At 37.3% G+C, this 23201-nt stretch overlaps 1 protein-coding gene and 2 non-coding genes across 5 annotated transcripts in view; all 3 read left to right on the top strand.

Moving 5' to 3' along the window:
* SSH2 (slingshot protein phosphatase 2) overlaps window positions 1–23201 on the top strand; it is a 244035-nt gene that overhangs the window by 173425 nt on the left and 47409 nt on the right. For all 3 annotated transcript variants that reach the window (XM_055317858.1, XM_055317847.1, XM_055317853.1), the window contains 4 exons: window positions 6117–6220; window positions 8950–9014; window positions 18851–18972; window positions 22398–22466. In XM_055317858.1, coding sequence (XP_055173833.1) covers window positions 6117–6220; window positions 8950–9014; window positions 18851–18972; window positions 22398–22466 — 360 coding nt within the window. The remainder of the gene's footprint in view (window positions 1–6116; window positions 6221–8949; window positions 9015–18850; window positions 18973–22397; window positions 22467–23201) is intronic.
* Window positions 13007–13083, top strand: LOC129518377 (small nucleolar RNA U2-19). Its single transcript, XR_008666183.1, has one exon. It is a non-coding gene; the product is annotated as a small nucleolar RNA U2-19 (small nucleolar RNA).
* LOC129518370 (small nucleolar RNA U2-30) lies at window positions 13682–13752 on the top strand. The gene has a single exon (XR_008666180.1). It is a non-coding gene; the product is annotated as a small nucleolar RNA U2-30 (small nucleolar RNA).

Here is a 23201-nt window from a genome sequence, read left to right as displayed (position 1 = left end):
GTTGCTGGACAGCCAAAAACAACAAATGTCAATTCAGATGTACACCAGTCTGTAGAAATTGGAAGGTTGAGTGGTAAAATTATTGATCCTACATTCTGTTTCTGTCTGAACATTTCTAAGATGCACGTTTGAGACAAAATGGAATCATTGCAAGATCTTACCAAGTGAATGAATATCCAGAATGAACAAAACAAAAGGAATTTTCTGGGTTTGTTTTTTTCTTCCATTTATGATTTATAGGGAAAAGGCCAGGAGGATAGACCTGAAAGTGTTTGTCCCTCAGCCTTAAACAAATAGACCTTTGCTTTTCTTCTTAGACTGTAGAAAAGTAGGAAAGGGGAAAAACAAACAGCTGCATCTGAGAGCATTTGTACTGGGCATTGTGCAAGATACTTTCAGTGGAAGATTAGCTGTAACTAAAATGGTCTGATGGTTGTAGTTAATGAATAAGAACTTAAGAGTCCTAAGTCCTTCTCTTCTTTGCCAGCAATTGGTCTACTAATGTACCCCCAACTTTTGCTTGTCTGTCAATGAGGAGAGAAATAATCCTGTTGCCTGCATTCATAGACATGTGTCTGGAGTTCATACCTTGGGGAAGAGGGTTCCAGGTATTGATTCCTGTTCTAATACTGTCATTTGAATATATGACCCTGTATGGTGGGGATGGGATTGGGGAATATTTAATTACAGAGAAGAGTACATATGATATTTGGATGTAGATTTTCTCACATTATAGTCTAGTCCCTAAGTTCTTTTAGGCTTACAGATCAAACTTCTCACTACTTGGAAATATGCTTTTGATTTTTGCACCAATGTTTCAACATCAAAGCACAATGACTTTTTCCTTCCTGTTTTTTTTATTTAGCCAAACTTTTTAGTAGGTAGTGGTATTGGTAGTTCTGTAGTCTTTTGGCCTCTGGTCTGATATTTGAAGCTTTTTATTATGAAATTTCCTTTCTATTTGCCATGGTCACGCTAAATGGGGACATGAATTCCTCTCCACTTAAGGAATTGACAGAAGCTCTCCTAGTGCCCTGAATCTGAAAATTAAACAACTAAATGAGCAGAGAACATATATCAAGAAAAGGAGAATGTTAGAGTAGAATATATTTGAAACGTTCTCCTAGATGAATATTCCTCAAGACAAAAATAAAAGTTTATGTTATGTGTATTTTAACTTTATATGATTTTATATAAATGGCAACCATCTCACTTTGTGCAATATATAGGTAAAATATAATTTACCTATAAACTTTGGCTTAGACAGAAATACCAAACATTACAAACACAAACATGAAAATCTACTTCATTTTAATGTATTTACTTGTAAATACAAAGGGAAGCACATTTAATATGTGTTGAAATAAAAGTATTGCATCCACTTTCTGAAACCCAATTTCCCATAGTAAATGATCCATTTCTTCATGTATGTTTTTTGTAAAACAGGAGACTATCCAATTGATAGTCCACAATTTGGCCAGGTGTGTTGTTGCTTTATTTTGCTTCCTTGGTCTTTCTGCTGGTCATGGATGATCACCCGGGCCACATTCTTCAAAAATTATTCCACCTGCAGAACAGTTAAGTATTTTCTTCCATTAGTTGACCCTTTCCTCTACACTGTGCCTGAGAACAAACTGCCAGTTAACAAATTTCATGCTTTAGGAAGTGATTTTGATTGGGAGAGATTAGCACAGAGTGCTTCCCCAAATCTATTTAAAACAGATCTTTCCTCCATTTTCAAGACTGAAATGCTACTGTCATTCCCATCAGAAGTTACAGTTCTTTTCTCTACTGTCCAGCCCATCTGGATTCATCTCTCAGCCAGATGTTCTTGATTCCCCTCAGTGTATAGTCTTTCTGTTTGTAGCATTGATAAGGGAAACAAAGCATGAGAAGAGTTGAGATCTGGATTTATTTCAGTCCTTTTCTTTCACTCCTGTACTCTTAAATTCTATTCTGTTGAAAGTTCTGTGGGAAAATATTGCATTTCATCTTACATAAAGTATAGCATAGAACAAGAACAGCATAATAGTGATTCAGAGCATGAACTTTCAAGTTAAATATTGGTTTGAATTCTTGCTCTGAGGATTACTAGCTGTGTGATCTTGGACAAATAACTAAGAATCTGTTGAGACCGTCAGTCTGACTATGTATAAATTGGGGGTAAAAAGAAATAGTGCCTACTTCATAGGATTGTTGTGAAGATTAAATGAAGTGCTTAGCTTAGTGCCCAGCATACACTAGGCATTCAGTCAAATTAGTTATTATTAGCTATTCACATGTCTGATTAGGAATGATTTTCTCTTTTGTTGAGCAAGTAATCTTTATGGCAAGAGAGGAATAGACAATCTTCAGTTGTATTCTTTTTTAATTTTTTAAATTTAAATTCAATTTGCCCACATATTGTATAACACCCAGTGCTCATCCTTCAATAGTATTCAGATAAAGATGTCACTCTGTTAGAAAGATGATCCTGTGTCATTTTCTTAAGGAGCTAAGTAATCTCCATCTTTAGACAGAGAAAGTGGTATCCTCTTTATCTTGCATTTTCCTTAATATAGAGGTTCTAAAGTCCTTTTGGTTTTGTGTTTAATTTAGACATCTGTAATCACCTATGGATGGCTTCATAAAATTTAATGGTGAAATCCTGTTTCTGTTCCAGAATTGGTCAACTCAGAAAATGTGTAGAAGTTTTTACTTGCTCTCTAAATTTTTAAATAGAAACCACCTCTATGTTGATTGAATCTTCAGGAAGCTTTTTCAGAAAGACCAATACTTACATAAATGAATCTCTTGCTGTTCTAGCAAAATATACTAAGCTTTTACCTTACACTGAAGTACATGTGAATTACATATAATTAAATTTACATATAATTTTATTCATCTGCAAATAAAGCAGTTAGTTTTCAAGTTGAACTTGAACCACCTAACCCTATTGTTGTGAATTTTATTTTTTTCACTTCCACACCATTATACTGCTGTCCCATCTATGATAGCATTTATAGAGCTTTTTGACTTTTGCTCAGTGATGATAAAGGGTTTTTGTAATCAGTCATACTTTTATTTCTGGTCCCCTGTAACCAACAGTATATGCCACTTTCATGATAACTGGAGAGTCATAATCTGTAGAATAGAATAAAGAGGATTGACTGTATCATCCAGAGTGTGTCTGCCATGACTCTCTGGGAGCTTATATTGCACCTTAGTACGGCAGTCTCCTGACCCAGCTGTATCTGTTATGCATTTCATTCTCTCAGAAAAGTTCACTGAGGTTTGTGTAAGTGATTCAAATAGAAAAGATTCTTTTCTCTTATGTTAGTTTGACTCCTGGTCTGTCTTTTACAATCAGGAATTTTTTAGGTAGCTTTGAAATAAGCAAGGGTCCCTGGCCCTCCCTTAGCCCTCCCCATGTGAAAGCACTTGCATACATTTTAAAGAACACACTTGGATTTGCTTTAAAGTATGAGCAAAAATAAATGTATCAAACCAGGAAGTTCATTCTTAAACTAGTGTTTACCAAAGAGAAACTGCCTCTGTCTCAGAAAAAGAATGACTGAAGTATGCTTGGTTGTTTTTAAGCTCTCTACAAATACACTTCTTTTGTGGATGTTGAGACCACTTTGCTTACCAGAAACCAAAGTGCCCACAGCTGTAACTTTGTCTGGTGATAGGTAGAATATTGGCCTGTATTTTTTAAGTATTTTCGTTTGGTAAAGCAGACAATTGCTGTGTTGGCAGAAGTGTGAATTTCATTTCCTGTCTGTGGTGTACCCCACTCATCCTGTCACTCAAGACATTTTGTTTTAGGTTGTTCCTGTAATGTGAGTAAGAGAGTGACCCACAGCAGGGTGACATGTGCATACCACGAACGTAACAAGAGACAAGACTTGTGAAACAGACCACAAGAGCGCAATGCTTTATTTAAAGATGAAAACAAAACAAAATAAAGGCAGCCCCTCCCAGCCGGCATACAGATTTTTAAAGTGGCAAATGGATTTTTACCTTTGTTTTTAGAAGCATGTTCTAATCTATTTGGAAAGTGAGCTCAAAAGTTTATCAGCTTCATGCCATTTAATTTGAAGATAAAATTGAGTCAATGACTAACAACATTATAGAGATGTTTTCATTTTATTTGCCAATTAACTTAACATCAAACATTTGTATTTATAATCCATTAACCTGCCACTTATATTGAGTTCTGTAACAATTATTTCTCTACATGTGAAATTACAGAATTTCTGTTTTCTTGTCCTAAATTACAATTCCTGCTGCAGTGACAGGACACATCAACTCAGTGGTTGAGTGTCTGTCTTCAGCTCAGGTCGTGATCCCGGGTCCTGGGATTGGGTCCACTTTGGGCTCCCCAGGGGGAACCTGCTTCTCCCTCTGCCTGTGTCTCTGCCTCTCTATCTATGTCTTTCATGAATAAATAAATAAATAAAATCTTTAAAAAAATAAAACCCGGGATGAATTAATTCATAAATAGCCATTGAGCACCTAATATGTGGTTGGCACTTATTTCCAATGTTTTTTTTATTTTTTTTTTTAATTTATGATAGTTACACACAGAGAGAGAGAGAGGCAGAGACACAGGCAGAGGGAGAAGCAGGCTCCATGCACCGGGAGCCCGACGCAGGATTCGATCCCAGGTCTCCAGGATCACGCCCTGGGCCAAAGGCAGGCGCCAAACCGCTGCACCACCTAGGGATCCCTTATTTCCAATGTTGAAGATACATACTAAGCAAAATAAAATCCTTGCTCTTCACTGAGCTTATATTCTATCATAAAGAGATAACCACAATCAAGTATACAAAGTAAATAAATGTAATTTTAGTAAGTAATCTATATCCTGAAGGAAACAGAATAGAACAGCAGGGTAGAGTATGATTGGGATGGGGGATTGGTGATGATGCTGGGTCTGTGACTTAAATAGTGATGGCCAGGAGAAAAGCGTCCCAAGTAGAAAATAAAAAGTACAACGTCCCTGAGAAGGGGCCTGGAATATAGAAGACACAAAAGAGACCAGTGTAACTACAGCAAACAAAAGGGAAGCTAGCGCAAAATCAGAGAAATAATATATTATTGGATGTTACAGGGCCATGAAGTCTAAACTAAAGACTTCAACTTTTACTTGTAAATATAAAGGGAAATACATTTAATATATATGTGTATTTTATATATATAAAACCCCCTTGTTTGCTCTTTGGTAAGTGGATAACAGTGATGCAGAAGTAGTTGCAGACAGACCAGTTAAAAGACTTTTTGCTGCTAGAATGTCTGGGATTAGTTTCACTTTAGGGACAAGTTGAAGAGAGTAAGAATGTAGAAGAAACAAAGATTGGCCTTGAATTAAAGCTGAAATGTGTGAGAACATGGGGGTTTATTATATTATCCTGTTTCTGTTTGTAATTTTCTATAATAAAAAGCTAAAAAAACAAAAAACACCCATGTCAGTGGTCTAAGTGAAAATTATATTACTGCTGTCCTGAACAGTACTCTAAGTCCCGTTGTACCTTTTGTTTTCTACTTGGGGCACTAAGAATTAAATTTATGATGGAGCTTTGGGAATTTTAAAAGCAACTAAAATGTTCTCAGATGTGTCTGCCAGCTTCATTTCTAGAGACACTTCTAAAGCAAAACCGAGAACTTTATACCTTGGTTGCATTTGAATTCAAAAATCCCTCTGCATAAGGGCATCACTCTAAAAAAACTGTATTCTTATTGACTCCTCACACAGCTTTGTTTTATTACCTTTGTTTTATTGATAAGGAAATTTAAGTCCCCTAAAATTCATTCAGGTAAGAATCAGCAGAGCCAGGATTCAAACCCAGGCAGTCTGGCTCCAGAGCCTTTACCGTCTTGTTTCCAGAGCCTTTCATTCTTAACTGCTACCATTTAATATATAGAGAATATTGTAAGTTTTGTTTCAGAAAAATTGTCTGGAGTAGATAGGACTATGTAAATAAAAGGATCTCTTTTGATTTTATTTTTACTTCATCCCATGAAATTGAGACTTTGGAAGATGGGCAAGAGAATAACCCCAAAATGGATCTCCATCTCACTCTGATTTTTTCCTCCTTAAATAATCCATTTCCTTTTGACTTTTTTCCTTATAGCATCAGTGAGAGCTTTCTAACTGTCAAAGGTGCTGCGCTTTTTCTACCACGGGGAAATGGCTCATCCACACCAAGAATTAGCCACAGACGCAACAAGCATGCAGGTAAAGTTCCACATACGCCACTCCTTTCTTGGTTTCTTTGCCTTTTGTTTAGTTCAAAACAGCTGACAACCTCAGTCCCATTTCTCCAACAGTCCTGTAGAACTGAAAGAAAACACTGTACTGCGCAGTAATCACTTTTCTCCCACTATTTTTCTGGCACTTAGCAAAACTTGTTTTATGTATGTGTGTGTGTATCAATAAATTTGTGTTAGAAACATATATTATGAATATATAGAAGTATATATATATATATCTCAATCAATTTGTGTTGGAAAAATAATAAGGTACAGAAATACTCTAATTCTTATGTGACTTTTCAATTAAGGTTTCCCAGTAGCAAATACCCAGTTTGCTTATTGGCAGTACTTTTCACTGACAAACCTTAGCTTCCACATACCCAACTCACATAAGAAGCTTTACAGTAGGGATAGGGCTTCTTAAATTTTACCTGAACCTCCAAGAAGCCAGCTGGATCTTTGGGCCAATAGCACTTGGTGTAGGGACTTAGGGCCACTATCTGCCCAGAAATGGCTCTCGTCTACAAGTTCTCCATCTTAAAAATCCTGTCCTCCAGTCATTTTACTGATAGAACAGAAGGAATCTTAATTTTTAAAAAGCCTCAGCTGCTTAGCTCAATTATAACATGTATCTTAAGTCACTCTTCATTGTTTATACCTAACACTTTGTCTCCTTTTTTTTAAGACAGTTTTAGTAAAATACCATTCATATGCCATGTAATTCACTAGTTTACTCATTTAAAGTATACATTCAGTGGTGGGTTTTTTTAGTATAGAAAAAATCATCACTATAATTTTATTTTTTTTTAATTTTTTTTATTTTTATTTTATTTATGATAATCACACAGAGAGAGAGGCAGAGACACAGGCAGAGGGAGAAGCAGGCTCCATGCACCAGGAGCCCGACGTGGGATTCGATCCTGGGTCTCCAGGATCGTGCCCTGGGCCAAAGGCAGGCGCCAAACCGCTGCACCACCCAGGGATCCCACATCACTATAATTTTAGAACATTTTATCACCCCTAGAAGAAACCCAGTTACCCATTAGCAGTCATTCCCTATATCCTCCACCCTCCCTGCCAGTTCTACTAAACAACCACTAATCTACTTTCTCGGTATATAGATTTACTCATTCTGAGTGTTCCATAGAAGTTCCATATATAAGAATTATATAAATGGCCTTTTGAGACAGGCTCTTTTCATTTAGCATAATGTTTTCAGGAGTCATTTACATTATAGTATGTGTCAGTACTCCATTCCTTTTTATGACCAAACAATATTCTAGTGTGTAGATATACCACATTTTATTTTTCCATTCACCAGTTAATAGACTTTTGAGTTGTTTCCAATTTTTGACTGTTAATGAATAATGCTACTATGAATCTTTATAAGTTCTTGTGTAGACATGTTTTCATTTCTCTTGGCTTTATACCTGTGAGCCCATACTGGTTCTTACACGTGAGACTAAGATTGTGTCTCTGGGTTTGAAATGTGGTAGAACAGACCTGGCCAAACATAATGATTCTCCTTTTTAATTTTGAAAGTTGAAAGATTCTGCAGTAATGGAATCAGTGAGAAGCCAGCATTGAAATGGGGGTGGGGATGGGGGGCAAGAAAACTATTCTTTAAGAGAAGGAAACATCAGGGGAAAAGGAGCTTTCAGACTTGCTGCCCTTTTAAACAAATACCTGTTCGCTAATCTACTTCTCTTTCTTCTTGCCCCTCACCGCTTCTTGCACATATTAGTATTTCCTCTCACAGTTACAGTTGAAGTTACCTGGAGGAAGATTTTGTATGTAGATTTCAAGACAAATGTAAGAACAGGTTCCACTGGCATCTATGATCAAGTGGCTATGTCAGTCACTTTAGACTCTTAAAAAAGCTGGACCTGGGTGGGCATGAAATGAAGTTTTTTGTTCTTGGATTGTCATCATTTATAACAGTACGTTATCTAATTATCTCCTACTAGCCAAAGCTTTCTAGCATAGAATAGGAAGTATAAGGAAATCTATAATACTTTAATACAAAAAAATTTTCAATTTAGTTTTGTGGAATGTATAGAAACAAATGTGTATTCAAATAATGGTTGGCCATGTTAAAATACCTAACATTAGGTTCAATGGAATATATATTTCTTGGGATCCACAATATTTAATGAATACTCTTACTTTAATATCAGCCACTAATAACAGAAATCATTTTAAACCATTGACATTATTCTAAGGGGAAGCTAAAAATCTTATGTTAAGTGGAACTGAAGATTTACAGAAATTAGAATGGCAAAATAGTTAGCCTTTTGTAAAGCTAGATTTAATTCTAACGCCATTCATCACACACCCCATTTTCAGGATTCCCTCCTTACCACTTTTAGTGGGCCTGAAAGCACAGCCCTGCAGATCTCACCATTGCTTTCATCAACATCCACAATAGTTTGGAACTGAGATTGGTTTCAAGTGCACCTCCCATTGGACAAACATAAAGCGAATTTCAATATAGTATAGGCTAAAAGTGAATGTATAGAAATACAGTCTACCATCTGTCTTTCCACTTAAAAAAGAAGTTAATAATTAATAAAGACATTTAATTTCTGTGTCTAATTGTAGTCCTTCAGTGACCCAGAACTTTCTTTTATATAGGTTATTAAGATAGAAGGAATCCTCTCTGTTGACATTACAATGGAGAATAACTATTTTTTGTTTCATAAATTTCACCAGGTGATCTCCAACAGCATCTCCAAGCAATGTTCATATTACTCCGACCAGAAGATAATATCAGGCTGGTAAGTTAGTGTTATCATTATAACTCTTACTCAAAAGACTGTCAAGATGGCAGACATTAAGCAGTCATTTTTAATGTCCCAACAGAGTGCTGGAAACTATGTGGAACAAAAAAGAGTAACATGCCAGCTCCATCAAAGAGCTTAGAATAATAATTAAAAAAAAAAAAAAAGAGAGAGAGAGCTTAGAATATAATTGGGGATATGAGCTAATGTAAAATGATGTGAAATAAATTGATTATTCAAGGCTGTTGATAAGCACCAGCTTGTGAGTTATTGACCATAACAAAAACTAAAGTTCAAAAGAAAGAATACTTTGAGACTTGCCCTAGTTAGAAGGGTTTTATGTGTACAGCTGACCTTGAGCTGGGTCTTAAAAGATGATGAATTTAGATTGGCAAAGAGAAAGAAGACAGTCCTTCTAGATGAGGGTATGACTGAGGCAAAAGACATGTAAGGGACAAGGAGAGAGAGTAAAAGGGCCAGGGATTTGTGCTGGTCTTAGAGTGAGGAGACCTGGGCTCAGGTCTTGGACAAGTTACTTAGTTTGTCTCAGCCTGCTTCCTCTCATCTCCTTTCTACATCTCATAGTCAAGAGGATCAAATGGATATGAAAGCATATTGAGAAGTATAAAATGCTGCCCAAATCTGGGGATTATTGTTACCATAAGGAAGATTAGATACCAGAAAACTAAGGCAGGCAGATAGGGATTTAATGCTTCAAACTAGAGGTTTCAAACTGACAGATCTGTTTTGTTTGGACCTCATTGGTGGTGTTTTTCACTCTGAGCCAGAATTTCAAAATTTTAAAATGGAATTTTACATAAAAAACCATAATTGGAGCTTGACTTCAAAATATAAAATTCTGGCAACACTGGGACCTTATTCTCACATGACAAAACTTGCTAGACCTGGAGGGGCAGACATGGGTATGGCCTGGGCTCTTAATTTACCATAATTCCCCTATATCCTATTGTCTCCTAGACTGTAAAGCCAAGTGTCACCATTTGTCATCATTTCTTCACTGTTAGTTTTCTTTTAGAATATTTAATTAAAATAGGAAAACAAAAATGAGATGATATGTTTCTTTATGAAGAGTAAAGAGCATTTCTACCCATTTAATATTCATATGGCCTACTTCACTCATTTATATTCCCTATCTGACCCTCTAGATAGATTAATACTTGAAGATAATACCTCTGCCTCTTCAGTAAGCAGTAGTGTGAAACATTACAAGGTTTTGAGCAAAGAATTACATGGAATAGCTACAATATTTAAGAGAGTGGCACCTGGCTTGCTCAGTCAGTAGAGTATCCAACTCTTGGTCTCTGCTTGTGAGTTTGAGCCCCACGTTGGTTGTAGAGATTACTAAGAGAGAGAGATTCTTCAGAGGTAATACAGAATAGTAGGGAGGAGGAAGCCATCTTAAGTCATGGAGGTCTACTAGGTAGTTATTGCACCACTAATCTAAGCCTGTGGTGATGGGCCCTTCTAGGTTGGGGTGGTAATTTGGAAATTGGGTTTCTGTCAGCATGTTAAATTCAAATGGTTGATCTCTGCTTTTTCAATGGGAAGAAAGAAAATGAGTAGAATACAAGAATAACTGTAGGGATCCCTGGGTGGCACAGCAGTTTAGCGCCTGCCTTTGGCCCAGGGCACGATCCTGGAGACCCTGGATCAAATCCCACATCGGGCTCCCGGTGCATGAAGCCTGCTTCTCTCTCTGCCTATGTCTCTGCCTCTCTCTCTCTCTCACTGTGTGCCTATCATAAATAAATTTTAAAAAAATTAAAAAAAAAACAAGAATGACTGTAAAAAAATTGATGATCAGGTCTCTGAATTCAGTGGTAATTAACTGATTTTTCACTCAATCATTCTGTGTTCAAATTGTCATTTTTTTCTCTCATATGCTGCCTGTATCACTTTCTTAAAATGGTGACAAATTTTTGTTGAGTGAGAAATTTCCCTTGAAATTTAAAGAATATGAAATAAGAAATTTAAAGAATATGAAATAAGAAATCCTTACACAGGGTCACCTGGGTGGCTCAGTGGTTGAGCATCTGCCTTCAGCTCAGGGCAGGATCCTGGGTCTAGGGATCAAGTCCCACATTGGGCTCCCTGCAAGGAGCCTGCTTCTCCCTCTGCCTGTGTTTCTGCCTCTGTGTGTGTGTGTGTGTCTCTCATGAATAAGTGAATAAAAAAAAAAAAGAAAAGCTTACACAATTATTTTTTATCCTAATCTGAAAAATCACAGCATACATTTATGTAAATCTTGTCTATATTTTTATATACTTCTATCTTAAACACTCTTTATAAGTGAACAAAGTGGGGTACAGTTCTTATAGGATTAATATTCTAAAGCAGTGATACTCAAACCTTAGAGTATATCAGAATCACCTGCAGAGCTTTGTTGAACTGCCATTTGCTGGACTCCACACACAGCATTTGATCTGGGGAGAGGAAGGCAGTAAAAATTTGCATTTTTAACAAGTCTTCCAGTGATGTTGATGCTGCTTATCCAGGAGTCACATTTTGAGAACACCTCCTCTAAAATCCGTAATGGTCACTTGCACATACTTGATGTCCATTAGATACACGTTTATAGTTTCCAAAACTTTTGTGGTTTGGTAGAGTTTGAGATCTGTCATCACTTTATCTTTTTCTCCTTGATAACCTTCTGGAGTTTAGCTTGCACTTCTAAATGTTAAAATAATTTTAACCACAGGAGAGCATTAAGGAAGCAGTTAGGAAGGCACAGTTGGTGGGACGCCTGGGTGGGTCAGTGGTCGAGTGTCTGCCTTTGGTCCAGGACTTGATCCTGGAGTCCTGGGATCGAGTCCCACATTGGGCTTTCTGCATGCAGCCTGCTTCTCCCTCTGCCTATGTCTCTGCCTCTCTCTCTGTGTGTCTTTCATGAATAAATAAATAAATAAAATCTTAAAAAAAAAAAAAAGAAGACAGAGTTGGCAATTAGCTTTTTTCTTGCCTTGCTAAATAAACTATGCAGCTTCAGCTGCTTTACATTTATAAGATATAAATTCAGAAAATGTAACTGATGCTTCTGAATTAATGGCAAGCCATTTTACAGTTGTTTTGAATTGTTACAAACACATAGTCATTATGTTTCAGATTATTGAGTGAGTCATCTTCAAGAAAATGAGTGAATACATTGTATGACTTTGGACAAATTAGCACTTTTCTAACTGAAAGGAGCATTTGTATAGTCAAAGCAAGGCCTTTTGTTTTGAGTTAAATTTGGAATGCCAAAATTCTCATTCTGGGGCTTGTGCATAAGGTTAAAAGTTTGATAGTCAACTGAAAGCCCTGCCTTTATTTTTTTAACAACCCAACAACAGATAGTGGCACCAAATCCCACATTTAGCGTTGAAAATCAGACTAAACCATTTTTTCCTCCAGGGAAGCTCTGCATTCCAAATACAGTATCAAGCAGTAACTTCAGTACTTAGAAAACCATAGCTGGCGAAATGAAGACTGGTTTTTTAGTACTCTTGCACATTATCAAAGACCCATTTAATAAAAAAATAGACTGGGAAATGAAAAACTTACCTAACATTTGAAGTAATTTTAACTAATGTTCTTAACCAGAGCTAAGGTGCTGATAAGGTACAAGGAGATGTTTTTTTGAGTAATTTGCAGTAGAGTTTTAAAAAATAAGGACTTTTGGGGTTTTGTTTTTTATAGTACATTGATATTTTCCCCAAATGAAAATGGGTTTGTTTTTTTCTAAACATAAAATTTTCAAAACTCATACAATACAGGAAGGTATAAAGAAGAAAGTAAAAATCACTGTATATCCTACACTCTGAGAAAACCATTCTTAGCAACTTGGATAAGCATCCTTCTGGTCTTTCGTGTGTGTGTGTGTGTGTGTGTGTGTGTGTGTGAGAGAGAGAGAGAGAGAGAGAGAGAGAGAGAGAGAGAGAGAGAATTGTCAGAGTATATCAGATTCTCTGACCTTTGCTCTTACTAAAGTGGATCAATAATGAAAATAGCCAAATCTGAGTATCAGAAGACATACTAGTCTCCCTGATTGATCTCTGTAGTTCTGAGAAGCCAAAGTACAAAGTAATTTAAAACAGTAAGACTTGGGGTTCCTGATTGACTTGGTTAAGCAGCCAACTTTTGATTTTGGCTCAGGTCATGATCTCAAGGTTGTAGGATTGAGCCCTGCATCAAGCTCCACACTCAGCGTGGAGTCTGCTTGTCCTTTTTCCTCTGCTCCTTTCCACTCATCATGCTTACTCTCTCTCTCTCTCTCTCTCTCTCTCTCTCTCTCACACATATACATACATACATACATAAAATCTTTAAAACAATAAGACTTATGTCTGAGGGTGAGGAGGGGTGTTTGTGCGTGTTTAAAAGGTGACATTGTAGGGGCACCTGGGTGGCTTTGTTGGTTAAGCATCTGCCTTCTTCTCAGGTCATGATCCCAGGGTCCTGGGATTGAGCCTGGCATCTGGCTCCTTGATCAGCAGGAGCCTGCTTCTCCCTCTCCCTCTGCCTGCCACTCCACTTGCTTGTGCTCTCTCTGTCAAATAAATAAATAAAACCTTAAAAAAAAAAAAGTGACAGTAGATAACAAGACTTGCTCATGGATGAATGAGATTGGGGGAAATGTGTGTGTATATGAAAGGCTAATCAGTTTTGAGCAATGGACAAAAAGGTTTTACTACTGATCTTTATAACTATGAAGGTTTCGACAATTGATTTGAGCTCAGAATTGAACAGAGAAAACAATATGTGTCAGAGCACTTTTTTTTAACAAAAATGAGATAAAAATATAAATGCTGACTTATAACCTGCTTACTTCACACTTTATTTTGAATATCTTTCCATGTCAACAAATCTGTTTTTTTTAAACAAATCTGTTTTTAATGGCTACACAGAATATAATACATTTTTTTAACTTAAGAATTTCATGATGATAGGCTAAAAAAAATGAATCCTAAGACTCCCTCAAGCTCTGTTTCTTTTGAAAACAGTGTTCTTTAGCTTATTAGTGTCACATCTGAAGTCTATTTTAATTTTAGATAATGACTTTGCTTTGTTCTTTTGGCTAGAATTTAATATTTACATACTTTTGAAACCTTTCTCTGATGAATTGGGTGAGCTGCCTGTCTAGACATTGGGACTTTATAATGTGGCTTCCTTGAGGATAAACATTGCATGCAGTGGCATGATGTAAGACTCTTGGTGAAAAGAAATTAAAGGCAAAGGTGCAGTGTAAGCTTAAGGAATAGTATTTCTTGATGTTACTGAGGACAGAAGTTATTTTATCAGGTTACTGTTTGTGAACTGCTTGTAATCAAATTACAAAATTAGTCACTGAGAGAAGTTTTAACATCATTCTTTGATAGATGAGCTTTGCAAACAGGTTGACATCTTATCAGAAATAAAGCAGAGGCAGATGACTTCTCAGACCTACCTCAATCCTCAGATTGCTGAATTAAGTTCACCTGACACTTGTAATAGGTTTCCAAATTTAAGCAATAATTGAACTTTCTTGGAATAATTTCATAGTTGCTGTTGTTGCCAATATTTATTTAAAATTCAAAATATTACTTTGGACAATTAGAATAAACTTCAGTGATATCTTTTTTTAGTGAGAACTGGAGTTAATCAAATGCACCTGAGTTGTCTTATTTCAGTTGTCAATTCCATGTAAATTTTGGAGGAATTTAAGGAAACACTGGACTTGCTGCCAATTCTAATGTTAGGGTATTATGTACAAACTGCCATTTTTAATTACATGTCTCTGATTAACTTGATGAATTAGGTTATTAGATTTTGTCAATCTTCTTCCTAACAGGAATATGAAATAAACCTCTAAACCAGTTGGGTATTAGGTTTTTCTTTATGCTGTGGCTCTTAAATTTTTAATTTCTTAACCTTGAATCTTGAAGCCTAAAAGGGAATTTGAAAGCTCAGATCCATCCTCAGCATTGCAATTTTTTCTATAAGAAATTTCATCTCAACCTTCTTTAGGATATAGGTGTTGAATTAACGTCATGGCTTTTGACCCCCTGATTAAAGCTCTACTTCCTTTTAGTAAGAATTAATTGGGTACCTAGCTGGCTCAGTTGGTAGAGCATGCAACTCTTCATCTCAGGGTTGTAAATTCAAGCCCTACGTTGGATGTAAAGATTACTTAAAAATAAAATCTTTAGAAAAAAAGAACAATTACATTGTTACTCTCTAGAGGTCTGTAATCAAATCCCAAGGCCTCAAAATGCCTTTCTTCCGGGTAAGAAGCTTGGAATTGAAAAAATCTTGAGTTGCACCTATTACTCAATTCTAAATCAATGTAAAATGACTAGGGTCTTCCCCATTAGGTTTGGGACCTGATGTTATGATTATATTAATTAGCAAGGGAAGGCCTAACATTTGAAATGCTCTTGATATTATGAGTAAATAAACACACCTCATTTTTAAAAAAGAGATAACTAATATTTGCCCTGAATATCCAAAACAAACAAACAAACAAACGCTTGCTTACCTGCTAATTTAGCCTGATAACTTATACGATGGGTGATATTTGTGGAGGTTGTTTCTTTTCTCTTTTTATCAGTTTCCACTTAGCCAGTCAGTTGCCACTGGTTGGTGTAGAAGCTGTGGATAAATTATCAGGAGCACAGTTCAGTTGTTCCCATTCCATTTGTGTTTGATCCTTGCCAGAAATTCTTAGAGCCTTGACAGAGGATAAAAGAGCCTCTAACATATTCAGGAAACCGAACTAAAGTTAGCTCAGAGCTTGCTGAGGCAAGCCCAAGTTTAGATATATGATAATATCTGAGATCTGTTTATAAAAGATTCTAGTTTACCTACAACCGGGTTTCTGAATAGTTTAATATTTTATGATGTGTTCCTAGAATCAGAGAGTCTGTGCTGCCTTTCAGGCCTCCTTACGTGTATTTACTAGTATCCATAGCTGTATGTGTATAATGCTTGTTTAACCCAGCCCACTAGGGTTAGACCTTCATCTATTTAAATATTAGTTCTTAGCTTCTCACAAATGAATTTGGTTTCTTTGTTACTTTATGGGACATAAAGTTAGCAATACAGCTCTCTACCTTGTGTACTTAGAATGGTAGGCATTACTTTCTTGTTGCATCAGCACCTATTAGAAACAAGCTTTAATGTGGCAAATTCTGCCTTTGGTGCTTCCCTACTTTTTTCTAGGAGTATCAGAACAGAAAGGAAGAAATAGCCACTGGAGTCTCACCTCTGCCTTGCTAAATGGCTCACTTAAGCCATGTGACTGGGTCTCTTTTATTCTTTGCCTGGCTACTTTTTTTTTTTTTTCCTGGCTACTTTTGAATTAGTGACAGAATTGAGGGAAAGGAGAAGCACTGAAAGAATCCTGAATAGAAATTTCTGCCCCATTTTTGAGAGATGTCTTAAGCCAGTTGATGAGATTGAAACTCTGTGTCTCTTCTGAAATAAGGAGTGGGGGGTATTTTATACAGAGTAAATTGCCTTTAGTACACAAGTTTCCTGGCTATTTATTAACACATTAAAAGAAGAGTGACCCAGAATGTATGTTCTGTGAAGGCAAGGACCATCTGGTTGCCTTCAGCGGGGAGTCTGCTTTTCCCTCTCCCTCAGCCCCTTCACCCCCCTCATACTCTCTGTCATTCTTTCTATAAAATAATAAATAAAATAAAATAAAATAAAATAAAATAAAATAAAATAAAATAAAATAAAATAAAATAAAATAAAATTAACTATTGAGATATAATTGACATTCAAAAAGTTGTACATATTTAATATATACAGCTGGATGAGTTTGGAGATAAATATACATCCATGAAACCATCACCACAATCTATGCCATAAACATGTCCATCATTTCCCAAAGTTGCCTCCAGTTCTATTAATAATAGTTACTATTATAAGGACACTTAATATAAGACCTCTCTTAACAAAATTTTTAATAGATGTTTTTGGGGAGCACTTTTAGGAAAATTGAGCAGAAGGTACAGAGATTTCCCATATATCCTCTAGCCCCACACATGCATAGTCTCCCTCATTATCATCATTCCCCCCACCAGAGTTGTACATTTATTAACAATTGATGGACCTACATTGACACATCATTATTACTCAAAGTCCATAGTTTACATTAGGGTTCAGTCTTGGTGGTGTACATTCTGTGAGTTTTGACAACTGTATAATGACATGGACCTATCACTTTGGGTATTATACAGAGTAGTTTCACTGCTCTGAAAACTGTTCCCCTACACACCATGGCAACTACTGATCTTTTTACTGGCTTCATAGTTTTGCCTTTTCAGAATGTCATATAGTTGGAATCATACAATATATAGCCTCTTGGGGTGCTTGGGTGGCTCAGTTGGTTAAGTGTCTGCTTTCGGCTCAGGTCATGATCTCAGGGTCCCTGCTCAGCAGGGAGTTGTTTCTCCCTCCCCCTCCCTCTCTCCCCACTTGTGCTCCCGCTCTCTCTCATTCTCTCTCAAATTAAAAAAAAAATAGGGGATCCCTGGGTGGCGCAGTGGTTTGGCGCCTGCCTTTGGCCCAGGGCGCGATCCTGGAGACCCGGGATCGAATCCCACATCGGGCTCCCGGTGCATGGAGCCTGCTTCTCCCTCTGCCTGTGTCTCTGCCTCTCTCTCTCTCTCTGTGACTATCATAAATAAATAAATAAAAATTTAAAAAAAAAAATTAAAAAAAAATATATTCTTAATTTGTAGCCTCTTTTTTTTTTAAGATTTTATTTATTCATTCATGAGAATAAAGAGAGAGAGAGAGGCAGAGACACAGGCAGAGAGAAAAGTAGGCTCCATGCAGGGAACCCGATATGGGACTCGATCCCTGGACTCCAGGATCATGCTCTGGGCTGAAAGCAGGCACTCAACCACTGAGCTACCAGGGCTTCCCTGTAGCCTCTTTAGATTGGCTCCTGTCACATAGTAATATAAGTAAGTAATATAAACAGTAAATATAAGTAATAATTTAAGATTCCTCATGTCTTTTCATGGCTTTTTAGCTCATTTCTTTTTAGTGCTGAATAATGTTCCATTGTCTGGATGTATTTAATTTATCCGTTCACCTACTGAAGGACATCTTGGTTGCTACCCATTGTTGGAATATATTAAAGTACAACCTTAAAATGGCACCATGTTATTTTACTCCAGGTACTTAAGAAAAAGGTGTAACTACAGTGTCATTGTAACACTAACAGTAAATCCTTAATATCATTAAGACACTGTCCATATTCAAATGTTCAGAAGGCCCTTTTAAAATACTATAAACAAGCAATAAATAAAAATTTTTTGACAAAAAGTAATATAAGCCTCTGAAAAAGCAATTTCTTTATCACTGAAACTAAAGAAGGAAATCTTGTAGTGTATAATCTGTAAGATTTCAATAGAGTGTACTCCTTTTATATTAATAGCTTGCTTTGTATTATAATTGTTTATAGGACTTGTATCTATGAGTCCAATGCTCACATTCATATACCTCACATTTCCCTCTTCAGTCTTTAGAACATGCCCTGATAGTTCTTATTATAAATTACGCTAGTAGCCAGTATTTATTGAGCTTTTACTATATGCCAAGCACGGTGCTTTATATTCACTATTTCATATGATTCTTATAATCCAATAGGATAGGTATTATTTTATCTCCCTCCAATTAATTTAGTAACTTACTGAAGGTTTCATAGTTAATACATGAGCTGGAATTTGAATTTAAGTCTTCCTGAGCATGCTTTAAGATGCTGAGTAAAAAAGGTTGAATGATCTAAAAATGACCTTCTAAATTTCCTAATATATCTGTTGTCTGTTAACTTCCAGGCTGTAAGACTAGAGAGTACTTACCAGAATAGAACACGCTATATGGTAGTGGTTTCAACTAATGGTAGACAAGACACTGAAGAAAGCATCGTCCTAGGAATGGATTTCTCTTCTAATGACAGGTATGGTACCACAAAAGGAAGGATGAGAAAACTCCTTTTTAAATAAAAATTCCAGTTGCCTTTTGGGTTACTACAAAAACATCTTATGTCATTCTACTCTTAAAGTTCAATGCCTAAAACTACGGAGTACAAAAGTATCTTAGCCATACAGTCTTGAGAGATGAAAATGATTAGCGAATGTCTTTGGTTATGTTCCTAATGTATCACTCTTCCTTACCTTCCTCTCATCCTTAGGTGGTAATGAATATAAAGCAAATGATTTAAACTTATTATCTCCAGGAATAAAAAGCTGCATTTTCTTTGTCATTAACTTTATTTTAGAATCACTTTGCTGATTCTAGAACATGTACCCTTTGTGATAGTGTACCATCAGGTCTTGGGTTCAAAGAGGCCCCTACTTTAATCTCTCATATTTATTCATGGCCTTATACCTTGCTTTTACCGAATGTTTTTGCTTCCTTTTTCCTTCTGAGTTAAAAGGACAGAGTTGATTCTTTAAACTCAGAACAGAACCTTTTATAATCATGCACTTTTGGCTTTAGCAGTACTTTGCATCCTGTAATTAAAGGTATCATACCGCACTCGGAACCTGGCTCTTTTGTGCCCCCTAAAGTTTATTGCTTTCCTTTTTTATTTTCCTACTTCTTCTGGAGAAACCTTAGGAAGACTGCGGAATGTGGCTAAGCAGATCTTTGCTCTCTACATAATAAGCCTCAGGAAATCCTGCCAGATGTCTCAAAGCATTGACTTCCTGGTTTAGAACTAGAATGGAACTGTGGAGTAGCTAGCAGCATGACCCAGCCCTGGGAGAATTTAGCCACAAAGAAGAGGCTGGGAGTGATTCTAATTGTTCTGCTGTTGGGAAGAAAAGAATCACATTGTCATTAGAAGATTTTCTAAACAAGTGTTTACCTAAGCTTGTATAGTCAACCTGAAAATTATTTGTGGTTTCACAAGGATCACAAGGCCAGAGTCGTTACCTCGTATAACTCTTACAGCCTTTAATTTTATGCTCTGAAATTGCACAGGCTTGTAAACCACACTTAGGTTTTCTCTACATAGATTTAACCTCTGATGTTAGCTAAGCAACAGACCTTTTGGTAAGCACTTCTCCTTTAAGAGCACCTACCTTGCTACATTCATTAGTATTTTAAGACCTCTGATTTGGATTTTTCTCTCTCCATCTATGCTGTCCGTACAATAGTTGCTAACCACATGGTGACTATTTAAAGAAGTTAAACAAAATTTAAATTTCAGTTCCTCAATCACAGCTAGCCACATTTCAAGTACTCTAGTGATATGTGACTAGTGGCTACTGTATTGGACAGTATATACATAGAACACTTACATCATTGCAGAAAGTTCAGGTGGACAGTGCTACTCTGTATCTTATTTCCTTTGGTTTTTCCTGACTCCTCCTTTGGAAACCCAATAAAACAAGAACTGGGACTGCATGGAAACTTCACTTCAGCCTTGCCCTAGAAATATAAGGCGACAACTTCAGATTCTCCTGATCCAGTGTCTTAAGAAATCAGATGTGTGGGCAGCCCGGGTGGCTCAGCGGTTTGGCGCCTGCCTTTGGCCCAGGGTGTGATCTGGGAGTCCCGGGATCGAGTCCTGTGTCGGGCTCCCAGCATGGAGCCTGCTTCTCCCTCTGCCTGTGTCTCTGCCTCTCTCTCTCTCTCTCTCTCTCTCTCTCTCTCACTCTGTCATAAATAAATAAATAAATCTTTAAAAAATATATTTATGATAAAGTAGGTTTTGTTACCTGCATTTTAAGATGAAGTAATTAAAGGACGCCTGGGTGGCCCAGTGGTTGAGCATCTGCCTTTGGCTTTGGCTCCGGTAGTGATCCTGGGGTCCTGGGATTGAGTTCTACTTCAGGCTCTCTGTAGGGAGCCTGCTTCTCCCTCAGCTGGTGTCTCTGTGTCTCTCATGAATAAATACATACAATCTTTAAAAAAAAAAAAAAAGATGGAGAGACAGTGAATAGCTTGTCAAAAGGGACTGAAATACTGAAGATCAAATCCAGATGTTTTGACAAGATGTAACTGCCCAGTAAGTGGTAGTTGTTATTATGTTTGGTGCTGTTATATACACTTTTCAGTGTGTTACCTAATGTAATCTTCAAAAACAGCCCAATCAAGAAGGTATATATTTATTCAGTTTTATAGATGAGGAAACTGGAGCACAAAGCAATTAAATAATTTGCCTAAAATTATGCAGTAGTGCTAGAACTCAGGGTCCAGAGCCCATCTGATTTTGGAGCCTGTGCTCTTAATCATACTTCGCTGTTCTGCCTCCTGTGTGTAAGGTTCCTTCTACTATACCATACTGCTTTTCTAGCTACACTGGCAGGAAGAGGGTGTCAGAGCCTTTGGGAGACTGGATAGAAGAGGGAAATGGTTTACAGTTGCCTTAAGAAGAGAAAGTGGCAGAGATCGGGGATAGATTACAGTTGTCCAGAGGAATGGTGTGTTAGAGACACAATTGGGAGTCCCTGGCATCCTATTCCAACCTGTTCCATTAGCTTAAAGCTAGTTTCCTCCCTGGGTTAATGCGTGATTTAAATAGGATTTTAATTTACTGTATTGGGGCTACCCTTTTGTTGCTTGCAGACAATTCTATTCACTCTGCATTTCAGCAGTGCTAGGCTAGTTCAGTATACTGCCACCAAGTACTGTTTTACTTAAGTTGTATTGAGTGTATTTTGTCTAACTTGATCACAAACCATTAACAATTACTTTTTAAAGTATTTTAATTCCCTTTCCCTTTTAGAGTATTGAATGTGTTCTAATGTTCAATAACTACATAAACCTCAGGATTAAATTTGGACAAATTATGTATTCAGAGGTCTTCAGCAACCAGAAATAGTTCTTAGCATTAGAAATAATTTGTAGGGATCCCTGGGTGGCGCAGTGGTTTGGCGCCTGTCTTTGGCCCAGGGCGCAATCCTGGAGACCCGGGATCGAATCCCACGTTGGGCTCCCGGTGCATGGAGCCTGCTTCTCCCTCTGCCTGTGTCTCTGCCTCTCTCTCTCTCTCTCTGACTGTCATAAATAAATTTAAAAAAAAAAAGAAATAATTTTTAGAGTTGAATTGGAGTCTGTGACCTTGAGGTGAAGCCTACCAATCACAAGTTAGCAGCAGTCACCTGGATTTTTTAGACAGTGTCCATTTTTGAAATAGCAATACAAGGAGCTCAGTCAGTAAGTTTTCTTTGTTAAATACATAAGGACTTGACTACTTGTTTGATACAGCTCCAGAGCACATGCATTACATTGAAAGTAATATGATAGTAATTCCTCCACTCTAACACGACAGAATTTAGAGTTTAGGGGTTTTATCCTTTGTGTTGAAAGAGTAAACTGCTTCCTAGAGTAACAGGAATTAACCTATACACTATTTCTTGTCTTGTCTTACAGTAGTACTTGTACCATGGGCTTAGTCCTGCCCCTCTGGAGTGATACCCTAATTCATTTGGATGGTGATGGGTAAGAGCTTTCCCTTTTTATTCTCCTATAGAAAGCCAAGGGGTGAGGTTCCATCTTCGTGCCCATTCATTAAGCTGATTGGGAGGCCCAGTGTGCCCAAGTGAACTGTCATGTCAGCAACTCAGTGAGTCCTTTTAAACTCCTGTTTTGGGGATCCCTGGGTGGCTCAGCGATTTAGCGCCTGCCTTTGGCCCAGGGCGCGATCCTGGAGTCCCGGGATCGAGTCCCACGTCGGGCTCCCGGCATGGAGCCTGCTTCTCCCTCCTCCTGTGTCTCTGCCTCTCTCTCTCTCTCTCTCTCTCTCTCTCTCTCTCTCTGTGTGTGTGTGTGTGTGTGTGTTTATCATGAATAAATAAATAAATAAAATAAATAAATCTTAAAAAAAAAAAACTACTGTTTTGTAAAGTGGAGTAAAAATACAACTTGCCAGGACCTCTTACTTCTGTTCTTCTAGGCTGACTACAGTAAGAATCCAAACAAAGAAAAACTAGTTTGTTGGCTCACTCTTCAACCTGAACATGTGGGACTGTTGCAATGCTCTCCCAGAGGATGATATGTTCTGTTTCAAATAACCTCTTGCTGCCTCTGCCAGCTGTCAGCCTACAGTATAACCCCATTCCTGTGCCAATTCCTTCCAGTGACCCTCCACCCCCACCTCCTGGTGTTTTTAGAATGTGTCCCCAAGAGACCAAGATGTTTGCTCCAGTTTATAAAACCAGGGTCAGGTTTGCTAAG

Source organism: Nyctereutes procyonoides, unplaced genomic scaffold (assembly GCF_905146905.1).
Source record: "Nyctereutes procyonoides isolate TBG_1078 unplaced genomic scaffold, NYPRO_anot_genome, whole genome shotgun sequence".
Classification (NCBI taxonomy): Eukaryota; Metazoa; Chordata; class Mammalia; order Carnivora; family Canidae; genus Nyctereutes; species Nyctereutes procyonoides.
This window is presented reverse-complemented; position numbering and strand designations above follow the sequence as displayed.